This window comes from Phoxinus phoxinus (genome assembly GCF_949152265.1).
Source record: "Phoxinus phoxinus genome assembly, chromosome: 5".
Classification (NCBI taxonomy): Eukaryota; Metazoa; Chordata; class Actinopteri; order Cypriniformes; family Leuciscidae; genus Phoxinus; species Phoxinus phoxinus.
The window spans coordinates 5,853,010-5,878,003 of NC_136880.1; the positions used below are offsets into that span (position 1 = coordinate 5,853,010).

Consider the following 24,994-nt stretch of genomic DNA (forward strand, 5'->3'; position numbering starts at 1 on the left):
GAGACAAACAGGACGAAAGTTTGCTTCTTGCATGAGAAACTCTAGTGAGAATCTGACAAAGAGGAAAGCAGGGACAGAGGAAGAAATAGGGGCCTAATCAGAGGAGAGAGGGAACAGGTGGGGTGAGAACTAACGAGGTAGTCAGGGATGATGAGGAACAGCTGGAGGAAGAGAGAAAGGAAAAGGAAAGTAAATAATAACGACCAGCAGAGGGAGACAAAGTAAAGAGAAAGAACAGGACAAAACATAAAATGACAAGACATGACAGTACTCCCCCTTCAATGAGCGCCCCCTGGCGCTCCCGAGGAGGAAAACTGGCGGCTGCGGAGGAAATCATCGATCAATGAACGGTCCAGCACGTCCCGGGAGGGAACCCAGCTTCTCTCCTCGGGTCCGTACCCCTCCCAATCCACCAGAAACTGATGGCCACGACCCTGGGGGCGCATGTCCAGAATCTTGTAACAATTTACCTTACACTAAAAGAGTAAGGGAAAAGTACATCACGCAAAACATAAGGTAACGGGCGGATCTGATACCTACTGGGGTGATTACAGACAGTAACTAGCTTACTTTTGGTTATGAAACCCCTTAAATCAACAAAATAAATGATCAATCATACGTGTATAAACTTAAAATAATTGTACATTAACGAAAAGTCCACAATAATCAGGTTCAACAACGTGTATTGACAGATATATAAAGTTTATACACGTCGGGCAACACAGAGATATTCAGCGCTGGAGACGCGGCCGCGCTCCGATATACATCAAACAAACAACTCAATTCCACACACATTTAAACCCCAGAAACCCAATGTCCCAGCAGATCAAAATACTCATTCAATCAGACATAAATTGTCCGGACTGAACTAGATGTCCTCCGCGAAGAGAAGGGAAAAACAAAACAAAAACAAAAAGATACCGGGTGAAGCGTGGCGAGCCGCCGCAGTCAACTCATTTCCTCCATGAACTCACGCAAACTCACCACAGTCTGTTTAGCCGCCGGGATGATGTAGTAGTCCATAAAAGCCCGCGTATAATCCACAAAAAGTCAGTTGAATTCCTCAGGCCACATACACAGAGCCCGCTAAACTCCGACCGCTTCCCCGATTGCACTCCAGAGTACTCTCTTCAACGTCACTTCCTATTCTCCCTTTTGAAAGTTATCCGGTGGCAGAAAATAATAAAAACCAAAGAAAAGGTCCTTATAACCATCCGTGCTTACATCATAGGCATTTGACACAACAGTTGATTATTGTTTCTTTACATGTGAAGGAAAAACAATACCACAAAGCATGTTTATCATCACCTCAAAAATCTGTACATGAAGGCAGAATAGGTGACTATTACAATCTTGCGAACCGTATAGATAGGAGCACCCTCGACAAGAACAGGGGAGGAAGAGGGACGAGTGGGAGCACGAGAAACGGGTTTAACACAAGAGACGTGGAAGACCGGGTGGACGTGGCGAAGATAGCGAGGGAGAAAAAGGCGCACCGCGACTGGACTAATAACCTGAGAAATACGGAATGGACCAATGATGCGCGGGGTCAGTTTACGAGAAGCGGACTTAAAGGGCACCTATTATGACATTTAAAATGTTCCTAATGTTGTTGTGGGAGTCCCCAACAACAGTTTTACGTGCATGCAATGACAAAAAACACTTTTGTTTTCGTATAATATGCATTTATTTTTACCTGATTTGCTCACCGACTCCCAAATGATTCGTTCAACGACTCGTTTTTCAAAACCCCTCCTTTGCGCGACGCTAATCTGCGTTGATTGGTCAGATGACCCAGCAGTGTTTATAGAGATAATACTTATTTTTAACACGGAGTACAATGATGCTTTTATCAATTAAATTGTATCATAATAATGATTATAGTCCACTGCTTTATAGTTTGTAGTAAAAAACGAAAAATAAGATAAAGAATTTAATGTTATGTTAGCGAGCATAGCCCAGAGTTCATATTGTAAAAGCACAATCAGTCTTTGTTTGCATTAGCCCGATGCATAAACATAACGTTTTTACAAAAAAAAAATGCAGTTACGTTACTACGAGGTATTACTCTATTCTTTAGACAACTCCGAAAACAACGACAAACACTTCACATATCTCAATACAATTGTCATTGAAGACCTAGAAGCTAAACGGTGCTTACACAACAAACAAAATCATTATTAAGCATGCTACATAAAACATAAAAGCAACAATTATTAATAACACTTACAGGTTGTGATACGGAGGAGGAAGCTGATGCAAATACACTTGGAACTGAACCTTCCTTCAATATCAGCCGGCTCGCGAATCCGAGTTTGATTGCATTTAAAAAGCAATCGTCTTCAAAATGGCGCGAGCAAAGCACAAGGCTCGGACTATACTTCTGTGGTATAGTGAATTGTAGCCACTTAGTCTTCAAATGCTCCTCCTTGGGCAGATGAAAAAAGTTTGCTTTTGAGCCGCACTTCAGAACACAGCGTCTCGTCGCCATGATATTTTCCCTGGCCTTGGAGCGCAATAAGTGGGCGTATCGTATTTCAAACTTTGCAGGATGTTTTTGTTCACTTAGATCTATGTTACACACTACATGAAAGGTACATTTCAAAATTCCATAATAGGTGCCCTTTAAGGGGAAGATTGAGTAGAGAGCCAAACTCTCTGTCCGCAACAATATCTAGGGCTCTTAGTTCTACGCTTGTTAGGAGCTCTCTTAGTCTGACCCCTATAGCGGCAAAGGGCAGACCTGACTCCCTTCCAGGTGTGCTCACAACGTCGGACAAAAGCTTGAGCGGAGGGAACGTTGGAATCAGCGAGCTGAGACGAGAAGAGTGGGGGCTGGTACCCGAGGCTACTCTGAAAAGGGGACAGACCGGTCGCAGACGAAGGAAGCGAGTTATGGGCGTATTCTGCCCAAGGGAGCTGCTCTGACCAGGAGGCAGGGTTACGGAAGGAAAGGCTGCGTAAAATGCGACCAACAGTCTGATTGGCCTGTTCGGCTTGACCATTAGATTGAGGGTGGAAGCCGGACAAGAGACTACAGGCCATGTATTCTGAAAATATTCTCGATAACTATTTGTGCCGTCTCTTTAGCGGAGGGGAGCTTAGCGAGAGGAATAAAGTGAGCCGCCTTCGAGAACCGATCAATAACTGTCTTGCCCGCCGACGGAGGAAGCCCGGTAATAAAATCCATGGCGATGTGCGACCACGGCCGAGAAGGAATAGGAAGTGGTCTGAGGAGTCCGGCAGGAGGTGAGTTCCCAGATTTAGTCTGTGCGCAGACGGAGCAAGCAGCCACGAAACGATGTGTGTCACGTTCTCGAGTGGGCCACCAAAAACGCTGACGAACTTGGAATTTGGAAGAGTGAGCCCACTGGAGAACGGCCAGACGAGTAGGAACAGGAACAAAAAGAAGGTTCTTGGGACAAGCGCGTGGCGAAGGAGTGTGTGTGAGCGCTCGTTTAACCTGTCTCTCAATTCCCCAGACAGTCAACCCAACGACACACCCCTCAGAGACAATCCCCTCGGGGGCTGAAGAGGCTTCTGAGGCATTAAAGAGATGAGACAAAGCATCAGGCTTGGTGTTCTTAGAGCCCGGACGATAGGAAATTATAAACTCAAAACGAGCGAAAAACAGGGCCCAGCGAGCCTGACGCGCGTTTAGACGTTTAGCTGAACGAATGTATTCTAAATTCCTATGGTCTGTCCAAACGACAAAAGGAACGGTTGCTCCCTCCAACCACTGTCGCCATTCGCCTAGGGCTAAGCAGATGGCGAGTAGTTCGCGGTTACCCACATCATAATTACGTTCAGACGGCGACAGGCGATGAGAGAAATACGTGCAAGGGTGGACCTTGTTGTCAGAGAGAGAGCGCTGAGAAAGAATGGCTCCCACGCCCACTTTTGACGCGTCAACCTCGACCACGAACTGTCTAGAGATGTCAGGTGTAACAAGGATGGGCGCGGACGTAAAGCGATTCTTGAGAAGATCAAACGCCCCCTGAGCGGACTCAGACCACTTGATAGATGTGAGAGCTGTCAGAGGGGCAGCCACCTGACTAAAATTGCGGATGAAGCGTCGATAGAATATAACGAAGCCGAGAAAGCGTTGGAGCTCGACGCGTGACTCTGGGACGGGCCAATCTATGACAGCTTGGACCTTAGCGGGATCCATCCTAATACCTTCTGCAGATATAACAGAGCCGAGAAAAGTAACGGAGGAGGCATGAAAAGTGCATTTCTCAGCCTTTACGTAAAGACGGTTCTCTAAAAGGCGTTGGAGGACGCGTCGGACGTGCTGGACATGAATCTGGAGTGACAGCGAAAAAATAAGGATGTCGTCAAGGTAAACGAAAACAAAAATGTTCAGCATGTCTCTCAGGACGTCATTTATCAGTGCCTGAAAGACAGCTGGAGCATTTACAAGGCCGAACGGAAGAACCCGATATTCAAAGTGACCTAACGGAGTGTTAAACGCCGTCTTCCACTCGTCCCCCTCCCTGATGCGCACGAGATGGTAAGCGTTACGAAAGTCTAATGTGGAGAATAATTTGGCTCCCTGCCAGATCTCGAAAGCTGATGACATGAGGGTTAGTGGGTAACGATTCTTACCCGTAATGTCATTCAGCCCTCGATAGTCAATGCAGGGACGCAACGACCCGTCCTTCTTTTGAACAAAAAAAAAAGTCTTCCCCGGGGAGGGGTGGTTCCCGGGAGAAGATCTATACTACAATCATACGAACGGTGTGGAGGGAGAGAAGTGGCCCGGGACTTGCTGACACCGCAGATCGTGATACTCCTCCGGCACCCCCGTCAAATCACCAGGCTCCTCCTGAAAAATAGAGACAGAGGAAACAGGAGTGACAGCAGACATTAAACACTCCACATGACAAGAGACATTTCAAGAGAGGATAGTATTCTTAGACCAATCTATAAAGGGATTATTTAAATTTTCAATTTCAATTTCAATTTATTTATAAAGCACAAATAAACACAACTTCCGTTGACCAAAGTGCTGTACAGGGAATAAAAGAGTAAAAAGTAAAACAACAACAGGACAATTGTTTCAACATTTCAGTTTACATACGACAGATCAAATAAAAATGTCTTTAACCTCACTTTAAAGATGCACAGGGTTGGTGCAGCTCTGATTTCTGAAGGGAGGCTATTCCAGAGTCTAGGAGCGGCACTAGAAAAAGCCCTGTCTCCTCTGGTCTTAAGTTTTGTTCTCGGAACCATCAGAAGGCCTAGGTTCGCAGACCTAAGAGCTCTTGATGGTTGGTGAACAGTCAATAGGTCCGTGAGGTATGATGGAGCCATCCCATTTAGTGACTTAACCTGTTAGCCTTCACCAGAGCGAGGACGCTCTGAAGCGTTTTTTTTTTTAAATAGTTCAAAGTTACTATTAGATTTAATGTTATTACCTTGACAAACTATACATCATTAAAAATATATAAGTCTCACGTTTCAGTATTTGACCACTATTGTATTCTGAGAAACTTATAGTGACAGTTATGTCTTAATTTGTGTCAGGATTTATGTAATGAAAAAATGAGTCGATACCTTTAATATGAATTATGAGCATCAGCGCGTCCATTCATAAAAAAACTCCGGTGGTGTTGTCATGAGAACGCGTGACAAAACAACGTTCCTCAGGGCTTTTGGCTCAAAAATGTGCAGATTTGGAGAAATATTGATATATTCTCATAGGTTTACATCAGATTTCTATAGACAGGAATAATATTTATTGAATTTATATCAAAATGCGTCCATGTAATCATATGCGCGCTGGATACTCTGATGTACTGTGTTTTCAAACCATACAGAAGACTGAGGGCGCCAGAGATACACAGAATAATCCATATACGGATGCACTGCACATGAAGAAGAGCCCTACCATGTGACCTTCCAGGACGTCACTTACATAAACACAGCTAGCTATCAGAGATCGTTGTAACATGCAGATAAAGATGTTTTGAAGACAATAAACATGATTGCAATGATATTTGATTTACCTGTGTTCTTCGAGCCATGTCAGGTATTTTTATAATAATAGATTATATGTATAATGTAATGCTAATCTATATAGACTTTACAATAGTGCAGAATAACATAAACTCATTTATTTTCTGTCTGATTTTCTTTTCTGAAGCCAAATAAGCTCATAGAAGATTATTTAAAACACTCGACTTGCACTATAAAGTAAGTTTGGAGCACAAACACGGTTTTAATCTCATAAATTGTCGTGTATTGATGGTGTGCTAAGCTAACATGCTAGCTAGCTCTCTAGTTGCACCTGCCATCTAGCTGTTATTTTTTATGATTTTTTTCTAAATCGGAATGCTTACTGAAATATTTATTTATTTAAGAAATGCATTTGATACAGTTTTAAATGTGAAAAGGTGAGAACTATGAAAGAAATTAGGGGGTGAAACGGCGTGAATAGCCAGATCGTTAGCCATTATAATGGAGACAAGGGAAAAGCATATTTATGGCCATAACCAGGCTGGAGAGGTGTGAATGAGTGCAGGAGAGACTGACACTGAATGGGGCTCGTTTGCACCACAAAAAAATAGAGACAATAGACTGAATAGATGCTAATAGATGACAATAAACACAAGTTTGCATTTTAGAGTCAATTCAAAATAAAGCCATTTGAGATGATCTTGAAAAACATTTAACAAAATACAGAGTTTTAGACTTATCACCTTCAAATTTTAAATATAACATGGTCAGACATGTGGCTTTAGCTGGAGTGCATTTCTAGAGTGCTGACGGGCCAACTTCAATTTAATTTTCATGAAGATGTTTCATAAAAATACATTTCTAATAACTTACACAACTTTGAAGCTATTCATAATTTTTTTTTCATTATGACAATAATTCATTCTACATTTCCAATAAAGTGCCAGGTGTCAGCTTTCAAATGAGATCATGCTTGTGCTTTTAGGACAAAGGGTCAATTAACTGAATCTGTTTTAGGTTCAGAATGCAATTTCTGGGGATTTTTCAAAAATGGCGCTGAAGGCTAACAGGTTAAAAACTAATAATAATACTTTAAAAGTGATTCTATGGCGCACTGGCAGCCAGTGTAGTGCCTTAAGGACAGGAGTTATATGGTCTCGTTTTCGAGTTCCTGTCAGTACTCTTGCAGCGGCATTCTGGACTATTTGAAGGCGGTTAATGGATGATTTACTGATCCCTACATTGAGCGAATTACAATAGTCCAGCCTTGTAGAGATAAAAGCATGTATAACTTTTTCGAGGTTAGAGACTGAGAGTATAGACTTAAGTTTTACCAGGGTTCGTAGCTGGTAGAAGCTTGATTTTACCACTTGATTGATCTGTCTATCCAGCTTCAGGGCACTGTCCAGTACCACTCCCAGGTTTTTAACATATGGCTTCACATATGGTGTCAAGGTACCAAGATTCATATTTGTTGTATCATATAGACTGGAAGGTGTAAACACTATAACCTCAGTCTTTTCCTCATTTAAACTTAAATTTTTTTGCGACATCCATGCTTTCACATCCTCAAGGCAATCAGCCATCTCTTCTAGATTCTTTCCATGATTAAGAGGAAAATATATTTGTGTGTCGTCTGCATAGCAATGATAACTCAGGTCATATTTTTTTAAAATAGTACTCAAAGGAAGCATGTATAAAGAAAACATCGGAGCCAATGTGGAGCCTTGAGGAATTCCACATGTTAATTTTACTGATGTAGATCGGTAGATAATTAATGTTAACTGAAAAACTCCTTTTTGTAAGATAAGACTGGAACCAATGTAAGACTGGGCCTCTAATGCCCACTATGTGTTCTAAGCGAGATAGTAGGACATTGTGGTCAACCGTATCAAATGCAGCAGTTAAATCCAAGAGTATCAATACTACCGAATCTCCAGAATCAGTAGCCAGAAAAATGTCATTGAGCACTTTAACAAGCGCTGTATCTGTCGAGTGGAATTTTTTTAAACCAGATTGAAATATATCAAAAATTTTGTTTTCGTTCAAAAAAGTTTCAAGCTGACATAGAACTACTTTATCTAAAAAATTTTTTAAAAATGGGAGATATGAAATTCGATAGATTAGATGAGTCTAAATTTGGCCTCTTTAGTATGGGTTGCACTGACGCATGTTTTAAACGCTTAGGGACAACTCCCAGCTCAAGGCATTTATTTACAAAGTGTAGGAGTGGCGTACTCACTACATTGAACACTTTTTTCAATAGTCGTGCTGGGATAGTGTCTAGTGGTGATCCTGTAGGTTTTAGCTGCTTCACCGTGTCATTTAAAAAAGTCATAGTGATTGGTGTAAATTTACTGAGGCCCCGTTTACACGATGGGGAAACGCAGATATTTCTCTGCGTTTTGGCCTGTCATTTACACGAAAACGCCGTTTTTATCCCAGAAAACGATTATTTCTAAAAACTCCGGCCAAAGTGGAGATTTCTGAAAACGCCGGTTATATGTTGTCGTGTCAACTGGGAGAAACGGGGTTTTAGGTTCTCTCTCGTCGATTCTGAGGATTCTGATTGGCTTGCATGGCTTTATCCTTCTCCCTACACTGCCGCCCATAGGTTTAGCATAGTTATAAAGGCGCTCGACGGCGTATTTATGCGGGTTGTGTGCACGATGTTATTATTGAAAACGGAGGAGGAGAAATATTCGTTTCTCTAAATACCCGGCTATGTGTAAATGTGGCCTGAGTCTGCCGGTGTAATTTAACTGACCTGCAGGGTTACCAGTGGTCAATTGTGTATTATTTCTAATTCCAGCTATCTTGTCTGTGAAAAACTTACAGAGCCGTTCACACATTGCTACTGACTCATTCGGGTAGATGGACACAACTGGATTTGTAACAGTATTTATAATATTAAAAAGAACTCTTGGGTTATTATGGTTCTTATCTATAAGGGTATAGAAGTAATTTGCTTTGGCCACTTACAACTCTTTTTGATATTTAAGAGTCTTTAAGCATCTCATAAGAGATCTGTAGTTTGTCTTTTTTCCATTTCCTCTCGGCTCTTCTGCATATCTGTCTCAGGGTTCGAGTAGTATTATTAACCCAGGGCTCAGAGGTGGATTTTTGGTGTTTTATTCTCAGTGGTGTTTTATTCTCAGAGGCGCTATATCATCTAAAATAGTACTGCAGATAGAATCAAATTTATCAAGTAGTTCATCCGAGTTCAGTTCTGGTGAAGCAAATTCAGGATAATTAAAGAGCTCCTCAAAAGCTTCAGCAAAGGTAGTAGAGGTGGCATCAGTGATTCTCCGTGTCTTCGCGATAGTTTTACAAAGAGTTATAGTGTTAAGTGCTAGAGGCATACTGAATGTGATGGGGTTATGATCAGAGAAACTAAGCTCGCATATCTCAATTTCACTCAGCAATATCCCATGAGACAGAATAAGATCAAGGGTGTGCCCCTTTATATGTGTAGGTCTTGTAACCAGCTGCACTAAATCAAAATCTTCTATTAAATTTATAAAATGTTTGAAAAATACATTTTGGGGGCAACATATATGAATATTAACCCTCTGGGGACCAAGGTGTTTTTGGGGCCCTTGGGATGTTTAGAAATGCCCTGACATTTGTGCTTTTTTCAGTTATTTATAAACATGTTAATGGCAAAGGTGTAAATTCACTCTATATAGCACAAACAGGGCTACCATAATATGTGAGCAACATGTATGTACATGTTTGTATTTTTAAGAGAATAATGTTTATGCGTGGTTATTGAAAAAAATAAAAATGAAAGTTGCTGAAATGAGACCACAAAACGCATACTAAATATGTGTTCCGAAGACTTTTGACTAATGGATGTTGTCCCTTCGAGTTCTGGCTACAAAATGATGTGAAAATCATCCACATAAAACAATACATTGATTTACATTTTGTAAAACACTTTTTGTTTGGGAAGGCAATATGCGCAGGGGCGTCGACGATCCAACACCAGCATGAATAGTAAGTAATTCACACCTGAGAAGACAATGCCCCCCGCATAATGACCCCGCATAATGAGCTTGCATAATGAGCCATTCAGGTGTGTCACACAAGAAGGAATGTGAGGACAAATATATATATATATATAAAATCCAAATATAAATTAAAGTCAAAAGCACATTTTTAGTACATAGTCATACCTGGAAGCCAATCCTGTTCAAATAGACTATATGAGCCAATCTAAGGTCAAAGTTAGATTTGGAAACTTTTTTTTTTTTTCACAATTTTTTTATACATGCAAATTGTATAATATCCAAGGTAAACATTTCTAGTAACTGTATTTTCAGAAAGTTTTCGAATACATCCTTTGCCCAAATGTGTCACTAATAAAAAACAATAAATAATTTAATGAGAAGGCTTATATTGACCTATAAAGATTATTTATTTTACATCTAATGTAGACTAACCGTGTTCCATACACTTATCACCTTTCACCGCACGCCAACGGCCACTCCTCTGTTGCTGAGAGACATACAAGCTTGTGTGAGTGCTCATTCTCAGGGGAAATTCCTATTGGAGGATCTATTCTTTGATTGATGTCTTTTGGACCAATAGTATTTGAGAAAAGTGGCGTTAAGTCCCTCCTCTGCCTGGGTTTGGATGTTCACAGACGCTAACAGTGTTCCGTACAGGCGGCCAACGGTGTTCCGTACAGAGCGCATTTCAGATTTCAACTGCAAAATTTGACGTTAAAATTATCATTTGTGAGCTGTTTATTTATTTTAAAAGAAGAGGATATTCTTGAAATCTATAAGAAAGGTGAGTACATTTTTCTTTTTGTTAAAACTTAAGTTAATTTGCCTACTGCCTAATAAGCTAGACCACCACGCGATGGTTAGTCATGATTTTATGGCACGTGAATTAAGCCTGAACCATGTGAAACGTTATAAAAAACAAGTTGATCATATATTTCTGAAGAACAAGGAGGGTAAACAATTTGCATTTGTTTAAAACGTTTAATAACTGAAAGTAACCAATTAATGGGCAACCGTGAACTGATAAAATAAGGACATTGTGTGCGTGTGTGAGTGTTGTAAATTAACGTGTGTATGTGTGTGTTCACCATTTAAATTAAACACTAAAACTGATTGTAAAATTAGAAATTGTCAGTAAATCAGCAGTAGGATGTGTTAATTGTGTGTGTGTGTGTGTGTGTGCACTACTTAAAACTATTTACATTATGTGTGTGTGTGTGTGTTAGGTTATGTGGACAAACAACATTTATGGCACAGCCACTCAGCATCTGGCACTTCCTCCACCTCAGCGCACTCGATGTGGAACCAGAGATGACAAAGGTCACACTGCACCCATTCATCAATGGCCCCATCTCCTGACCCAGGTGGGACCACCCTACTGCATACAGCGCAGTGTTCCCCATCTTCCTCAATGGGAGGTGGTGTTTGTTTTTTATGCCTTTTGGCCTCCTGCGCTTTGGCCTTTTCCTCCCTCTTCTTTGCCATATCATCTTTGCGCTTTCTCTTCTTTTCTTCCTTCTCTTTCTCCTCAGCATCTTTCTGCTCCAGCAGCCGAACATACTCGTCACTCGTGATGAAGCGGGCTGGCAGCGGAAGGCGACGCCTCACCTTGTCCCTCCTGTCCACGGCTGGGGTCATCAGGACATTTGCAAGACTTTCTGGAATCACCCCCGCTGCTACCAGGTCATTTTTTTCAACCCCCCTTTTGCAGGTGGGGCAAGGTGTTGGAGTGGTGGAGGGAGTGTTTGATGTATGTGTGTCAGTAGTGGGATCGTATGTGTGTGTGAGAGTGGCAGGTGTGTCTGAGGGAGTGACGGGAGCGATGGATGGAGTGACGAGAGTGATGGGTGGCGTGGCTGATGGAGCGATGGATGGAGTGACGAGAGTGATGGGTGGCGTGGCTGATGGAGTGATGGATGGCGTGGCTGAGGTAGTGACGGAAGTGCTGGATGGCCTGGCATCAACAGATGGGAGCACTCTCACCACCTAAGGCAATACAGCATATTTAATACTCTTTAGCACACCACAAAAAAATGCAAGTACCTTAGAGGATAAATTATCATTGTATTAATGTTAAAATTACCTGGGTTGTGTCCACAGCCCCCCTGGACAGAGGGAAGATGCCTGCCTTCCGGAACCCAGCCTTAATGTTCACTGCAGTGACAGCAGTGGGGTAGACTGCTTTTAGCAGGGAAGAAAACTGCCTTTTCCCCACCACCAGATCCCCTCGCACTAGACCCATTCGGGACGCCATGGTGGAAAAACCAGCCTTAAGGGGGTTAAACACAGCAATGTCTAGGGGCTGTAGGATGTGTGTGGTGTGGGCAGGGAGGCAGAGGATCTCAATCTTATTTTCCCTACAGTACAGGATTACGTCTCTTGAGACATGCGTCTCGTGTTGATCCAAAATAAGAATGATTGGCCTTTCCTCCGGAGCATACTGAACAAAATGCCTGAGCCATTTGAGAAACAGCTCAGAGTCCATGTACCCTTTCTCTTGGATGCCATAGAGAGCGTTGGGGGGCCCATCCAGCCTGTATGCGTTGCTTGGGAGGCAGCCGGGGTAGATGATGAAGGGAGGGATGCTGTCACCGGCTGCACTCACGCAGCAGTGCACTGTGATGTGCTCCCTGGTGGTCTGCTGCTGCTGGTACACATGCTTCCTCCCAGTCTGACACAGCACCTTCTCCCTGGACCTTGGCTTGTCCCCAAAGCCAGTTTCGTCACAGTTGAAGACAAGATGGGGTTTGTCCTCTAAACTGTGGCGAACGTATAAGGCCTCATATAATTTGAAGAACCCATCAATGGCCTCTGGAGTAGCTCCATGGACTCTTGCCCTGTCCAGGGAGTCGGCTGTGCGGGAGGTGAGTTCTGGATGGCGGGCCTTAAATCTGGACCACCAGACGTCACTTGGCCCCTTCTCCAGATTGACAGTGGTACTGTCCCCTCTGCCACTCTCTTTAATTATGCCAATAGCCAGCACTTTCACCACAGATCTTGTGACTGGGAAGCCGTGGTCTGCCATCCAGAAAATATACGAGATGAGAGCATCTTCTTCTGCAGGTGTCAGGGCCGAATTAGGATGAGGGTTCAGACTGTTTGTTTTTTTTGTAGTCCTGCAGGGTGGTGTGTGGGATGGCATACTTTTTAGAGGTCTGCCTCAAACTAGCTCCTGCTAACACTTCCTGAACTGCCTTTTCGAGCACTACTAAAGTATACTGCTTTTTTCTGCCTGACATTCTGATTTTCTTATTTTCCTTTGAAATAAAATGTTTGTTAAAACTATGAATAAAAATAATTTCTAAACAATCATTTGATGTATGACATTTTATTAAATAACATTAACGTGTGAAGATCCTATCATTGTTTTAACAGTATCATAAACATTCGATTTTATGGAAAGTTGGCTATGAAATAACATCACAATCAATTCAGTTAACATTATAACGTTAGTAATACAACAGTTAACAGTAACATGTATAACCTTATATTAAATATTGTTAATTTATTAAAGAATGACCATTTGAAATGTTAAAATATTAACGTTATATTTATAATATTTTAACATTTCAAATAGTCACTTTAATAAATCAACATATATATATATATATATATATATATATATATATATATATATATATATATATATATCTATATATATATAATTGTTGATTTATTAAAGAATGACTATTTTAAATGTTAAAATATTATAAATATAATAATCATAATTGCCCGCAGTCTGTGTCTCAGTGCGAGAGTTGCGCCAAGTGGCCATTGTCCGGAATTTACGTTTAAAAATTCCCATTTCAAAGCAGTTATTCAACCAAAGGTAATATATTTCATGATAGCTTAATAAACAATTCATGAGGATTATATTACTGTGAGAAACATTAATCCATTAGAAATATAATTTTTTACCGCTGTAATTGTCTCCCCACCTAAAGCTAATATCTGGGCTGCAGTTTGCCTACCCTCCATTAGCAGGCGCATTGGGCGCACCTAGCAAACTTACGGAAATCTCTCTGGAACAAACGGCGGGTGATTCTCTTTCTTGGTCAGGGATGAAAGAGGGATAAATGAGGTACACACACATATATAGTTCATATATAACCTGGAAGTATTTATTCAGCAATCGGCGGGAAAAGGTCATCTGTACGGAACATCGTTGCTGTACGGAACATGGTTAGTCTACGTTACCTTGTAAATATATTTTTGCTATTTTATTAAAAAGTGCTCACATGTAAATCAACCCAATATTTCAAGTGTAATCTTTCTTTTTTTAAAGTATCATACATATTTCAAAGTTAAGGATTCATTAGTTTGATATAGCCTAACTTTACATTGGAACAAACACTATAACATCTAAGTTGATGAGTTTATTTTTGACAAAACATACTATATACTTAACATATGAGCAGAAACTGGCTAACAAAAGCTTATTTGATGTCTATTTTACAGTAAAAACTTTATAGTCTATCCACAACTAGTAACGTTAGCAACAGCGCGCATATATGCCGTTCATTCATCACACACACAAACGCGATTCATATTTAAACAGTCTTTTTGCGGTTTACAGACACTATTCCATATCGCGATTACAACAAAAAGCAGCATATAAGAATAAAACACTTACTACTAATCCTCAACTGAATCCATTGCTCCTCGAAGTGAAACCAGCACTCTGAGGTAAGTTTCCCAGGATTGTTTCTCCTCACATCCTCGCAAGATGACACAGTACATTCATCTGATTAAACTTGGTGTGTTTTATCGAGCTGATGTGGCCGGTTTGCATGTATTGCCTCAGATAATTTGTGTTTGAATAGCGCGAGCTCTGCGTGGGCGTGGTCACATTAAAAGATAAGCAGGTATAATGAGCTGAAATGAGAACTCACTCTTTTTATATAGATTACATAAACAGAGAATATTTGTTTTAGTTTTGAATTAGATCATTTAAAACTACACACTTAAATGATTATAAAGATTTATTGCTCATGCCTGAGTGAATAGTATTCGCTGAGTTTTGTTTAAGTTTACAGACGTGCATTAGAAAAAAAGTTCACGGAGACGGAGAGGCAGAAAGCACACCCTGTATACTTTCTTTATTTTACAAAAGCACAATGTTTTATTTCGATTGTAAGTATACACATAAAAAAGTAGACATTTAACAGCTTATTTTTATATATTACTTAAGTCTGTATGAACAAAAATGACGGAGTATTTTATGTCTATTTTGCTGCTATGTAAAAAAAACCGCGCAAAACGCGCCGGCGCGTTTTTGGTCCCCAGAGGGTTAAAATCCCCCATAATTAAAAATCTCTCAAAATTTGTGTAAATTTATTTATTAGGATAAACCCCTTGAGATGCATCATCTCGTTTTCAAGGGGGTCCTAAAGTACATCACAACCATCACAAAAGAACAAAGTACAATTGTACATACTAGACAAACAAATACATACAAAACCACAAACACACACAAAAAAAAACAATAATAACAATAACAATAATCGACAGTCAAAGCGGGGTTACGTTATTGCCCGTCGTGCACAGGAACCCGAAAGGCAACGGGGTGGCGGCTTTTTATATATATATATCCCCGCTTTGACTGTCGAGAAGAAGTCTGCTTTAGAGCTTGTATCAGTGTGAGTCTTTCTGCTCCCCTCCAAACACACACAGAAAAGGGGGGGCTGTCTGTGTGTCTGCCCTCCCTCCCTCCCTCCACACACACACACACACACACACACACACACACACACACACACACACACACACACACACACACACACACACACACACACAGAGAGAATGGCAGGGGGAACTCTGTCAGAGAGAGACAAAACCACATTCAAAACAAAATATCTGACTTCCTGTTGGTCGGAGCTAATGACTGTAAATGAGAAAGTTGTCCGGATCGATAAGCACAATATACAGACCAAGTTTTGTGACTGTAGGTAAAAATAACCCCCCCACTTTAGTCAAAAGTATCTTGAAAGTATCTGCTGCCAGTTGGTGGCGCTATAACTTTGACTCACAATAGTCACATCCATGTGATCGCCCTACAACAAACACACTGCTGAAGTTTCATCAAGATCAATAAATGTATGAAGACGTTATAACACATTGTGTTTTTCTTTTCTCGCCATGACTTCGTTTCCTCGCCACGGCCAAACTGTTCAAGATATCAAAAATCCGTCCGCAATTTAGCGTCCTCAATGTCTTTACTTCATGCTGACCGAGTTTGGTGACGATAGAATAATTTTTCTTGGAGGAGTATATCAAATTCCAGGGGCATGCGTTTTCATACAACCCATAATAGCCGACTTCCTGTTGGACTGGCGTAAAACTTAGAGCACGAAAGTTGTTCGGCCCGATGATATTTAAATGTGTACCGAGTTTCATACTTATTCATGCAAGCGTGTTTGATATATGGACAAGTGTTCGAATCCCATTCCAGGGGGCGCTGTCGAGTCCCCATGCCACGCCCAGGTACCAGCTTCAACCCGGCCCTGATGGCCGTGGGTTCTGACCTGTGTGCAAAGTTTCAAGAGTTTTTGAGCACGTCAAGGGCCCCATAAGTGCCCGAGAAGTCGCACACAGCAGAGAAAGGGTTAACATAAAGCCCCCCTCCTCTCTCACACACACAGACACTGAGAGAGACTGGCAAAATTCTCAGATTTTCTCCCATTCAAACCAAAATATCTGACTTCCTGTTGGTCGGGGCCCTCCATCGCTGCTTGCAGCTATATTTATTTATTTATATATATATATATATATATATATATATATATATATATATATATATATATATATATACATACATACATATAAACCGCCACCCCGGTGCCTTTAGGGTTCCTGTGCACGACGGGCAATAACATAACTCCGCTTTGACTGTCCAGAAGAAGTCTGCTTTAGAGCTTGCATCAGTGTGGGTTCTGCAAAAGTGCGCATCGAGGGCACATATCAACCACAAAGTATGCGTGAGCACCCTTCTGTGAAACCTAAAATGAAAAATTAGACACCCTACAGTCTCATGGACTTAACGGACACATGAAATCACAACACCTAAAATTCCTATGAAGTGTGGTATATATATTCATTGAAATTACTGTACTTTAAAAGTGTTTAAAAGAAAAAACACACGTATACATAGTATAAAACACTAGATGGCACAATATACCTATTTTTAATAGAGTCTTTCTGCCCCCCCCCCCCACACACACAGAGACACACACTCACACACACACACACACACACACACACACACACACACACACACACACACACACACACACACAGATCCCTCCCTCCCCTCCCCTCCCCACCCCACACAGACAGACACACACACACACAGAATGGCAGAGAGACAGAGAGAGACACAATCCACATTCAAACCACAATATCTGACTTTCTGTTGGTCGGAGCTAATGACTGTAAATTAGAAAGTTGTTCGGCTTGATAATATCAATATACACGCTGAGTTGTGTAACTGTAGGTAAAACTATAACTAAGTTATAACACACTTTATGCATCCTTTTTTAATCATAAATTTGTTTCCTCGCCACGGCCAAACCGTTAGAGATATCAAAAATCCCCTGGCAATTTATCATCCTCCATGTCTTGACTTCATGCTGACTGAGTTTTGTGGTCATCGGATGAATTCTCTAGGAGAAGTGTTTCAAATGCGAGAGCAAGCGTTCTCCAATCAACCCGTAATAGCCGACTTCCTGTTGGACTGGCGTAAAACTTAGAGCGCGAAAGTTGTTCGGCCCGATTACATCTATATGTGTACCGAGTTAGACTCTGGGGCGGAGGGCTGTTTCATGGATGAGACCTGGGCTCGAGAACATGGTATTCCTCTTAAGGAATTAGAAGATCCCACGGCCCTGTTCGCTTTGGATGGTAGTTCTCTCCCCAGGATTCAGCGTGAGACGCTGCCTTTAACCCCCTGGGGTCGGCAATCACGCCGGCGTGATCTGCTCGCTTTTTTTCTTATCAGTGCAAAAGAGATTCAAAATACTTTGTTGGTTTTGATCTTACATTTAAAGGAACACTCCGACTTTTTGGGACTTTAGCCTATTCACCGTATCCCCCAGAGTTAGATAAGTCCATACATACCTTTTTCACCTCCGTGCGTGCTATAAGTCTGTTTGACGCACCCACCGCTAGCCTAGCTTAGCACAAAGACTGGATGTGAATGGTTGCAGCTAGCATACTAATCCAAATAAGTGACAAAATAAAACAAACATTTTCCTATTTACATGTTGTGATTTGTATAGTCACAGAGTGTACAAAAAACAAAGTCACATGAGACACAGACATATTTTAACCGTATAAATACTGGGAACTATATTCTCTGAAGGCGAAGCACTGCTACTTGGGCGGAGTGATAACCGCAGCACCTGAGACGCGCCGTTGTTTCTTCTGTCAACAAAACCAACGTGACTATACGTGAGTGACTCTAGCTCCGCTCAAGTGTTACTGAGACGACAGAGCGCGTTCGAGGCAACAATACTAACATTACAGGGGATACATGGAGCCCGTAAACAACTGCAATAGTAGTTACCACCCTATTCATATAATAGTGTCACTAACGTTACATTAGATCTAAGTTAGCTAATGGCACTGTTACAGTAACGTTAGGCTAAACATTTAAAAAATATAACGGAACACTTACCGCAGCCGCTCCACTTTGTCCTGTATGTGATATCGATGGTATGGCCGTATCCTTCAGCACACGTTTCATGGTCCTTGTGGCAAATTCCATTTTTTTAAAATAGTCGTCCTCAGTGAAATGTACCGAGCAAACATAATGTCCCTTGATAATCTCATTAGGTGTGTTTTGATCAATATCCAGAGCAAGTAGCCATTTCTTCATCCGGTCAGCGTTTTTAGTTGGAATTCTATGAAACATCATGGTATTACCTGGTCTCCCCTGTTTATTGTCACAGCTCTTTACAATACAGCGAAAATCCATGATTGTAAACTACGCTTTTACTATTTATAAATTGCTGACTCTGTTACCCAAACTCTGAACGAACTCTCTGCTCCTCACCACGGCGCGTCTCAGGTGCTGCGGTTATCACTCCGCCGAGTCCGCCCAAGCAGCAGTGCTTCGCCTTCAGAGAATATAGTTCCCAGTATTTATACGGTTAAAATATGTCTGTGTCTCATGTGACTTTGTTTTTTGTACACTCTGTGATTATACAAATCACAACATGTAAATAGGAAAATGTTTGTTTTATTTTGTCACTTATTTGGATTAGTATGCTAGCTGCAACCATTCACATCCAGTCTTTGTGCTAAGCTAGGCTAGCGGTGGGTGCGTCAAACAGACTTATAGCACGCACGGAGATGAAAAAGGTATGTGTGGACTTATCTAACTCTGGGGGATAAGGTGAATAGGCTAAAGTCCCAAAAAGTCGGAGTGTTCCTTTAAGTGTTTTGCATAATTCGATCCAGTTAAGTTTCTATTTTTTTTGTGTATACTCACAATAAAAACAAAGTGTTGTTTCTTTCGCCAAATAAAGAAAAATAAACATGAAGCGAGTTCTGCCTTCTCTCTGTCAGGGAAGTCCATTCTGAAACGCGTCCGAAAATAAACTGTAACTCAGCAAATACTTGTCACTCAGGAACGAGACATTTGTCTTTATGAAGCTAGAATTCTCTTCTTTTAAATGAAGTAATTTATATTAAAAAACACATATTCTTAGTTTATGTAATCCGTTTGAAACCAAGGAGAGGCGCAGTTTTTCGTTCTCTCTTCATTATTTTTAATGAGCTGAGGCAACCACGCCCCCTGGCGCTATTCACATGCTAATAGTTGAGGTGATCTGTACGCATCGCACACGCCCTCCGATCAATGCCATGATGAAAACCTATATGGGGAGGCTGCAGACCTGGAGCCGGTAGATATAGGACCCAAACAGTTTTACGCCCCTGGCAGTTTTACGCCCCTGTTGTTCCTGATGCGTCCAGTAGGGGGATATACTGCGAAATAACTATCATTAAATCGACGCTAACACATTAATAACCCGTCCATAGACTTGAAAATTTTGTGGTTTTTGTTCATTTAAATATAAACGCTACAGTGTAGATCTGCACGGATTAAAATAGAAAAATAGATGCAGACATTCAGTCGGTGTTCACTCTCTTCACTCAGCCTACAGAAGACTTTTGTTTTTGTGAATTGAAAAATTAAAAATACACATAGTTGGATCAACTACGTGTTATGACAAGTAATGATATGACCTACTGCAGTTATAGGCCTACTCACCGTATGTTTTTATATGGAGACTAAGTGAAATATGTTGTTGTGAATTTATATAAAGTTACATTTAGATATTAACCATATTTAGACCATTAGACATACAGTACCGTGTAATCATATGGATCCTCGATTTAATATCTGCTGTACTATTCTCTATTGATCGTCACACAGCTACAAAACAGTGTCCTACATACGTGGTAAGATAAATTTAAGCCAGATCGTCCTGAACTTTTTGGTAAATTCTGGGCAAGTTTCATCTGCATAAAGACAGAACCATCCAATGGCAAAACCTTTAAACTCAAAGGTTTCTAAAACAAATAATATCCTCGAGTCTGTTGTAAAGAACCTTTAATTTTTTATTGACAATGTAATATTGTATTGATTTGTGTAGCCTAATTCAATCTCTTTTGTACCCCCCTTGTTTTTTTTGTTTGTTTTTTTTTGTTTTTTTTCCTCTTCTCACTGTTAATGTCTGTATCCTTTCATTTGCAATACAAAATTAATTAATTAATTAATTTAAAAAAAGATTAAAACATACCTCAATTCGTTTCGCTGTACAACCTCCCCCTACTGGACGCATCAGGAACAACAGGGGCGTAAAACTGTCAGGGGCGTAAAACTGTTTGGGTCCTATATCTACCGGCTCCAGGTCTGCAGCCTCCCCATACTCATGAAAACACGCAGTTTCTCGTCAGAATCACGGATAGTTCATCGCGTTTTGAGGATGGCACGCTTCTCCGGTAAAGTCCTCCTCCAGATGATTATGGACAGCGAGGAAGAATTCACCTTTTCCTCAGAGAAACGGTTGCATCTCAGACGGAGAACGGCTGCATTTTCAAGAGCGAATTGATCCCACAGAGGATACAAGTTCGAGTAAGTTGTTTAGTGTTTATATAATTCTTTTCTGATTATATAGAACTCATGTGAATTTTCAGACTATATTTTGCTTAGTTTTGGTTAGCTTTTGACATCTTACAGGAAAGATTGCCTTACAATATCCCTAACATTCGTATATGGTCGTGTTTCAATGTGATATTACTCTCTAAACATATTTGTATTATATTTCAATCCGTTTTGATTAGCTTATGACACTGATTATCATGCTAAAAATACTGACTTTTGCGAATATCTGCTTAGGTGTAAATATGATTTTGTGCAAATATATTTCAGCCTCCGGTAAAATGTGATGCTGTCTAAATACTAGACATTATATTTTTATATATAAATGTTCGGTTTTGGTTAGCCTATGACTAGGGTTGCCAACTTTGTCACTATGAAATGAGGGACAAAAGGTGGGCTGGTTTTGTGCGAAAATACAGTGTATGATTTTTAGCCATAAAATTATTATTGTCATAATGATAGCTAACTTAATAAAATTAATATTAATACATAACTCTCGTGCCATGGCAAGTACAGTAGGTTTAATCTTAGTTTGTTCATTTACAGCAGTGTTAACACAGACAAATAGTAAAGGTAATAGGTAATGGTTCAATTAAAAGACTAACTGTTAAGCCTTCTTGTGCATTTCTGTGGAAGCATGTTTAGTCAAGTCATTCTCACCTCCATGGGCAACTGAAAATTCCCTGCGACATAAAGTACAGAAGGCTTTTGTTGAGTCACCGCTGACTGGCTTAATCCATATATTTTTTACCTCCCAATTTTTATTGTAGCTGCACAGTCTTTTCTTTTTTTGCAGGTTTATCCATATTTTATCCACATGCCAAATCGATTATCGACTTTTTTTGTGTGTGTGTGGAGGAATTGGCGCATTTACAACGTATACTGATGCGCGTGAGAGGAGGGGGCTGTGATTGGATGATCATGATAGGTTAGGTGTGACGTGTTGGGTGTGTGTGTCTGTCAGCGACGGTGATCATTCTCAAGTGTCGTGATCAGCCCTGCTCGCTGCTGTTGTATCAGTGGTTAGATCAGCGTAGTTGTAAAAAACGGGACAAGTGAGGTCCCGTACGGGACAAATCAATTAGGCTCAAAATACGGGACGTCCCGCCTAATTCGGGACAGTTGGCAACCCTACCTATGACACACGCTAAAATATTGCCACAGATGATTGTGAATGCAGGTGTAAATGTTTGAAATGCTCTAAATGCGTGCGCAGATAATGGCCATCAACAGCTCGCGATCTATGGCCCATAAATAGATATTTCTCCGTCCTATGGCCCATCAACAGATATATAGACTACATGCATTGTGCGTCCATACCCATTAATCGCCCATCTTTGGATAATGTATGCTAACACAGTTGTTTTTATTTTTTTAGGAATGTGTCTGCATCACACTCTCCTTCTCCAGCACAGCAGAGGACGCAGGTGTCGTTCAGTTCTCAATCGAGAATGATGGTAAGTGCACAATATTTTACTGATGAAATGTAAATGTGTTTACAATATACATAATATACAAGTAGGGCCTACCTATTCTTGTGTGAAATTACAAAATCGGTTGTCTTTTTCTTAATCCATGGCCATAGTGATTGATAGCGATAATAATACAGTTTCTTTGATTGTGTTATCAACAGATGTGACAATGAACATGTCCAATCACCTGTCCCGAAGAGAGCCATGGCAAACAAGCAACAGGTCCAAGTCCACCCTGTCATGGAAAACCGAGACTGATGTTGACATGGTTGCACAGACTGCGTGATTCCTGCCCGGGAAACTGGACCGCAAGTGACCTCTGTTTACTCACATTCGCCCATGAGTCTGTTTGTAACAGTATACACTACCTTTCTTTCTTTTTTTTAAAGGATGTGTTAAGTTATATTGTTAGGAAAGATTTCTATTTTGAATAAATGCTTTTCTTTTTAATAATAATAATAACTGTTTTTCCAACATTGATAATACCTGATTATCAAATCATGATATTAGAATGATTTCTGAAGGATCATGTGACACTGAAGACTGGAGTAAGGATACTGAAAATTCAGCTTTGATCAAAGAAATAAATTATATTTAAAAGTATATTAAAATAGAAAATCATTATTTTAAATTGTAATAATATTTCACAATATTACTGTTGTTTCTGTATTTTTTATCAAATAAATGTAGCCATCTTCCAAAAATATTAAAAATATTAAAAATGGTAACGTGTCCAAACGTTTGACTGGTACTATATGTTTATATATGTACGGTAGCACTGTGGTCTTGTGAGGCACAACATTTAGTTCCTCCACATAGAGGAATTACAATAAAAACAGATTAAAAAACAAAACCTTTGAATGTTCTCTCATTCTCAGATTCTCCTCTCTGCCTCACAGCACCTTGATGGGGGCATTAGCCATGGATGGGGGAGTGTCTATTGTCTCCCCTCATTCATATTCATGGCCATCAACACCCCTACGCATAAAGCAGTGCTGGCACAAAAACTGACTTGCAAAGTTTAAATCATTATATTGTTGTTTTGTGAAAGAGTGATCAGAATGATTTTCACATCATTTTGTAGTAAGCATTCTAGCCTACAAGAATGGTAACTCAAAAGTCTTGTGCCAAACTATTCAGTATGAGTTATATGAGCTCATTGCAGTGACACATTTTTTCCCAAAACTTACTAACCACGCATAATATTTTTTTTCTATAAAATGCAAACATGTAACTTCCATTTTGCTCACATATTATTGTAGCAGACTTTGTGCTGAATACAGCATAATTATGTGTTGGCCAAAGGTATGTTGTAAGTAGCTGAAATAAGCACAAATGTCAGGGCATGTCAAAACCTCTCAAGGGCCCCAAAAACCCCTCAGACCCCAGGGGGTTAACCCTCTGGGGTCGGCAATCACGCCGGCGTGATCTGCTCGCTTTTTTTCTTATCAGTGCAAAAGAGATTCAAAATACTCTGTTGGTTTTGATCTTACATTTAATTGTTTTACATCATTTGATCCAGTTAAGTTTCTATTTTTTTTCTGTATACTCGCAATAAAAACAAAGTGTTGTGTCTTTCGCCAAATAAAGAAAAATAAACATGATGCGGGTTCTGCCTTCTCTCTGTCAGGGAAGTCCATTCTGAAACGCGTCAGAAAATGACCTGTAACTCAGCGAATACTTGTCACTCAGGAACGAGAGATTTGTCTTTATGAAGCTAGAATTCTCTTCTTTTAAGTAATTTATATAAAAAAACAAATATTCTCAGTTTATGTAATCCGTTTGAAACCAAGGAGAGGCGCAGTTTTTAGTTCTCCCTTCATTATTTTTAATGGGCTGATGCCGCCACGCCCCCCGGCGCTATTCACATGCTAATAGTTGAGGTGATCTATACGCATCGCACACGCCCCCGATCAATGCCATGAAGACGCAGTTTCTCGTCAGATTCACGGATAGTTCATCGCGTTTTGAGGATGGCACGCTTCTCCGGTAAAGTCGTCCTCCAGATGATTATGGACAGCGAGGAAGAATTCACCTTTTCCTCAGAGAAACGGTTGCATCTCAGACGGAGAACGGCTGCATTTTCAAGAGCGAATTGATCCCACAGAGGATACAAGTTCGAGTAAGTTGTTTAGTGTTTATATAATTATTTTCTGATTATATAGAACTCATGTGAATTTTCAGACTATATTTTGCTTAGTTTTGGTTAGCTTTTGACATATTAGCCTACAGGAAAGATTGCCTTACAATATCCCTAACATTCGTATATGGTCGTGTTTCAATGTGATATTACTCTCTAAACATATTTGCGTCGCGAGTGAGCGCTGTGTTTGTGTTTGAAGCTCCGTCGACTTGATTCATAAATCGTTGATTTTGTTCTT

General features: G+C 40.5%; 1 protein-coding gene and 1 long non-coding RNA gene across 2 annotated transcripts in view; one reads left to right on the forward strand and one right to left on the reverse strand.

Moving 5' to 3' along the window:
* LOC306999438 overlaps positions 1 to 24,994 on the forward strand; it is a 743,560-nt gene that overhangs the window by 435,450 nt on the left and 283,116 nt on the right. The window lies entirely within an intron of this gene.
* Positions 11,141 to 13,056, reverse strand: LOC306998844 (uncharacterized protein). The gene is made up of 2 exons (XM_079613192.1): positions 12,058 to 13,056; positions 11,141 to 11,960 (listed from the first exon to the last, which is right to left on the reverse strand). The coding sequence occupies exons 1-2, from the start codon at positions 12,997 to 12,999 to the stop codon at positions 11,202 to 11,204; spliced, it is 1,701 nt and encodes a 566-aa protein (XP_079469318.1). The 5' UTR covers positions 13,000 to 13,056; the 3' UTR covers positions 11,141 to 11,201.

Bases quoted from the DNA above. Each gene is read 5' to 3' on its own strand.
- LOC306998844 (XM_079613192.1), bottom strand. From the start codon at position 12,999: ATGGCAGACCACGGCTTCCCAGTCACAAGATCTGTGGTGAAAGTGCTG. The intron at 11,961-12,057 runs GTAATTTTAACA...GTATTGCCTTAG, and splicing joins GGGCTGTGGACACAACCCAG to GTGGTGAGAGTGCTCCCATC.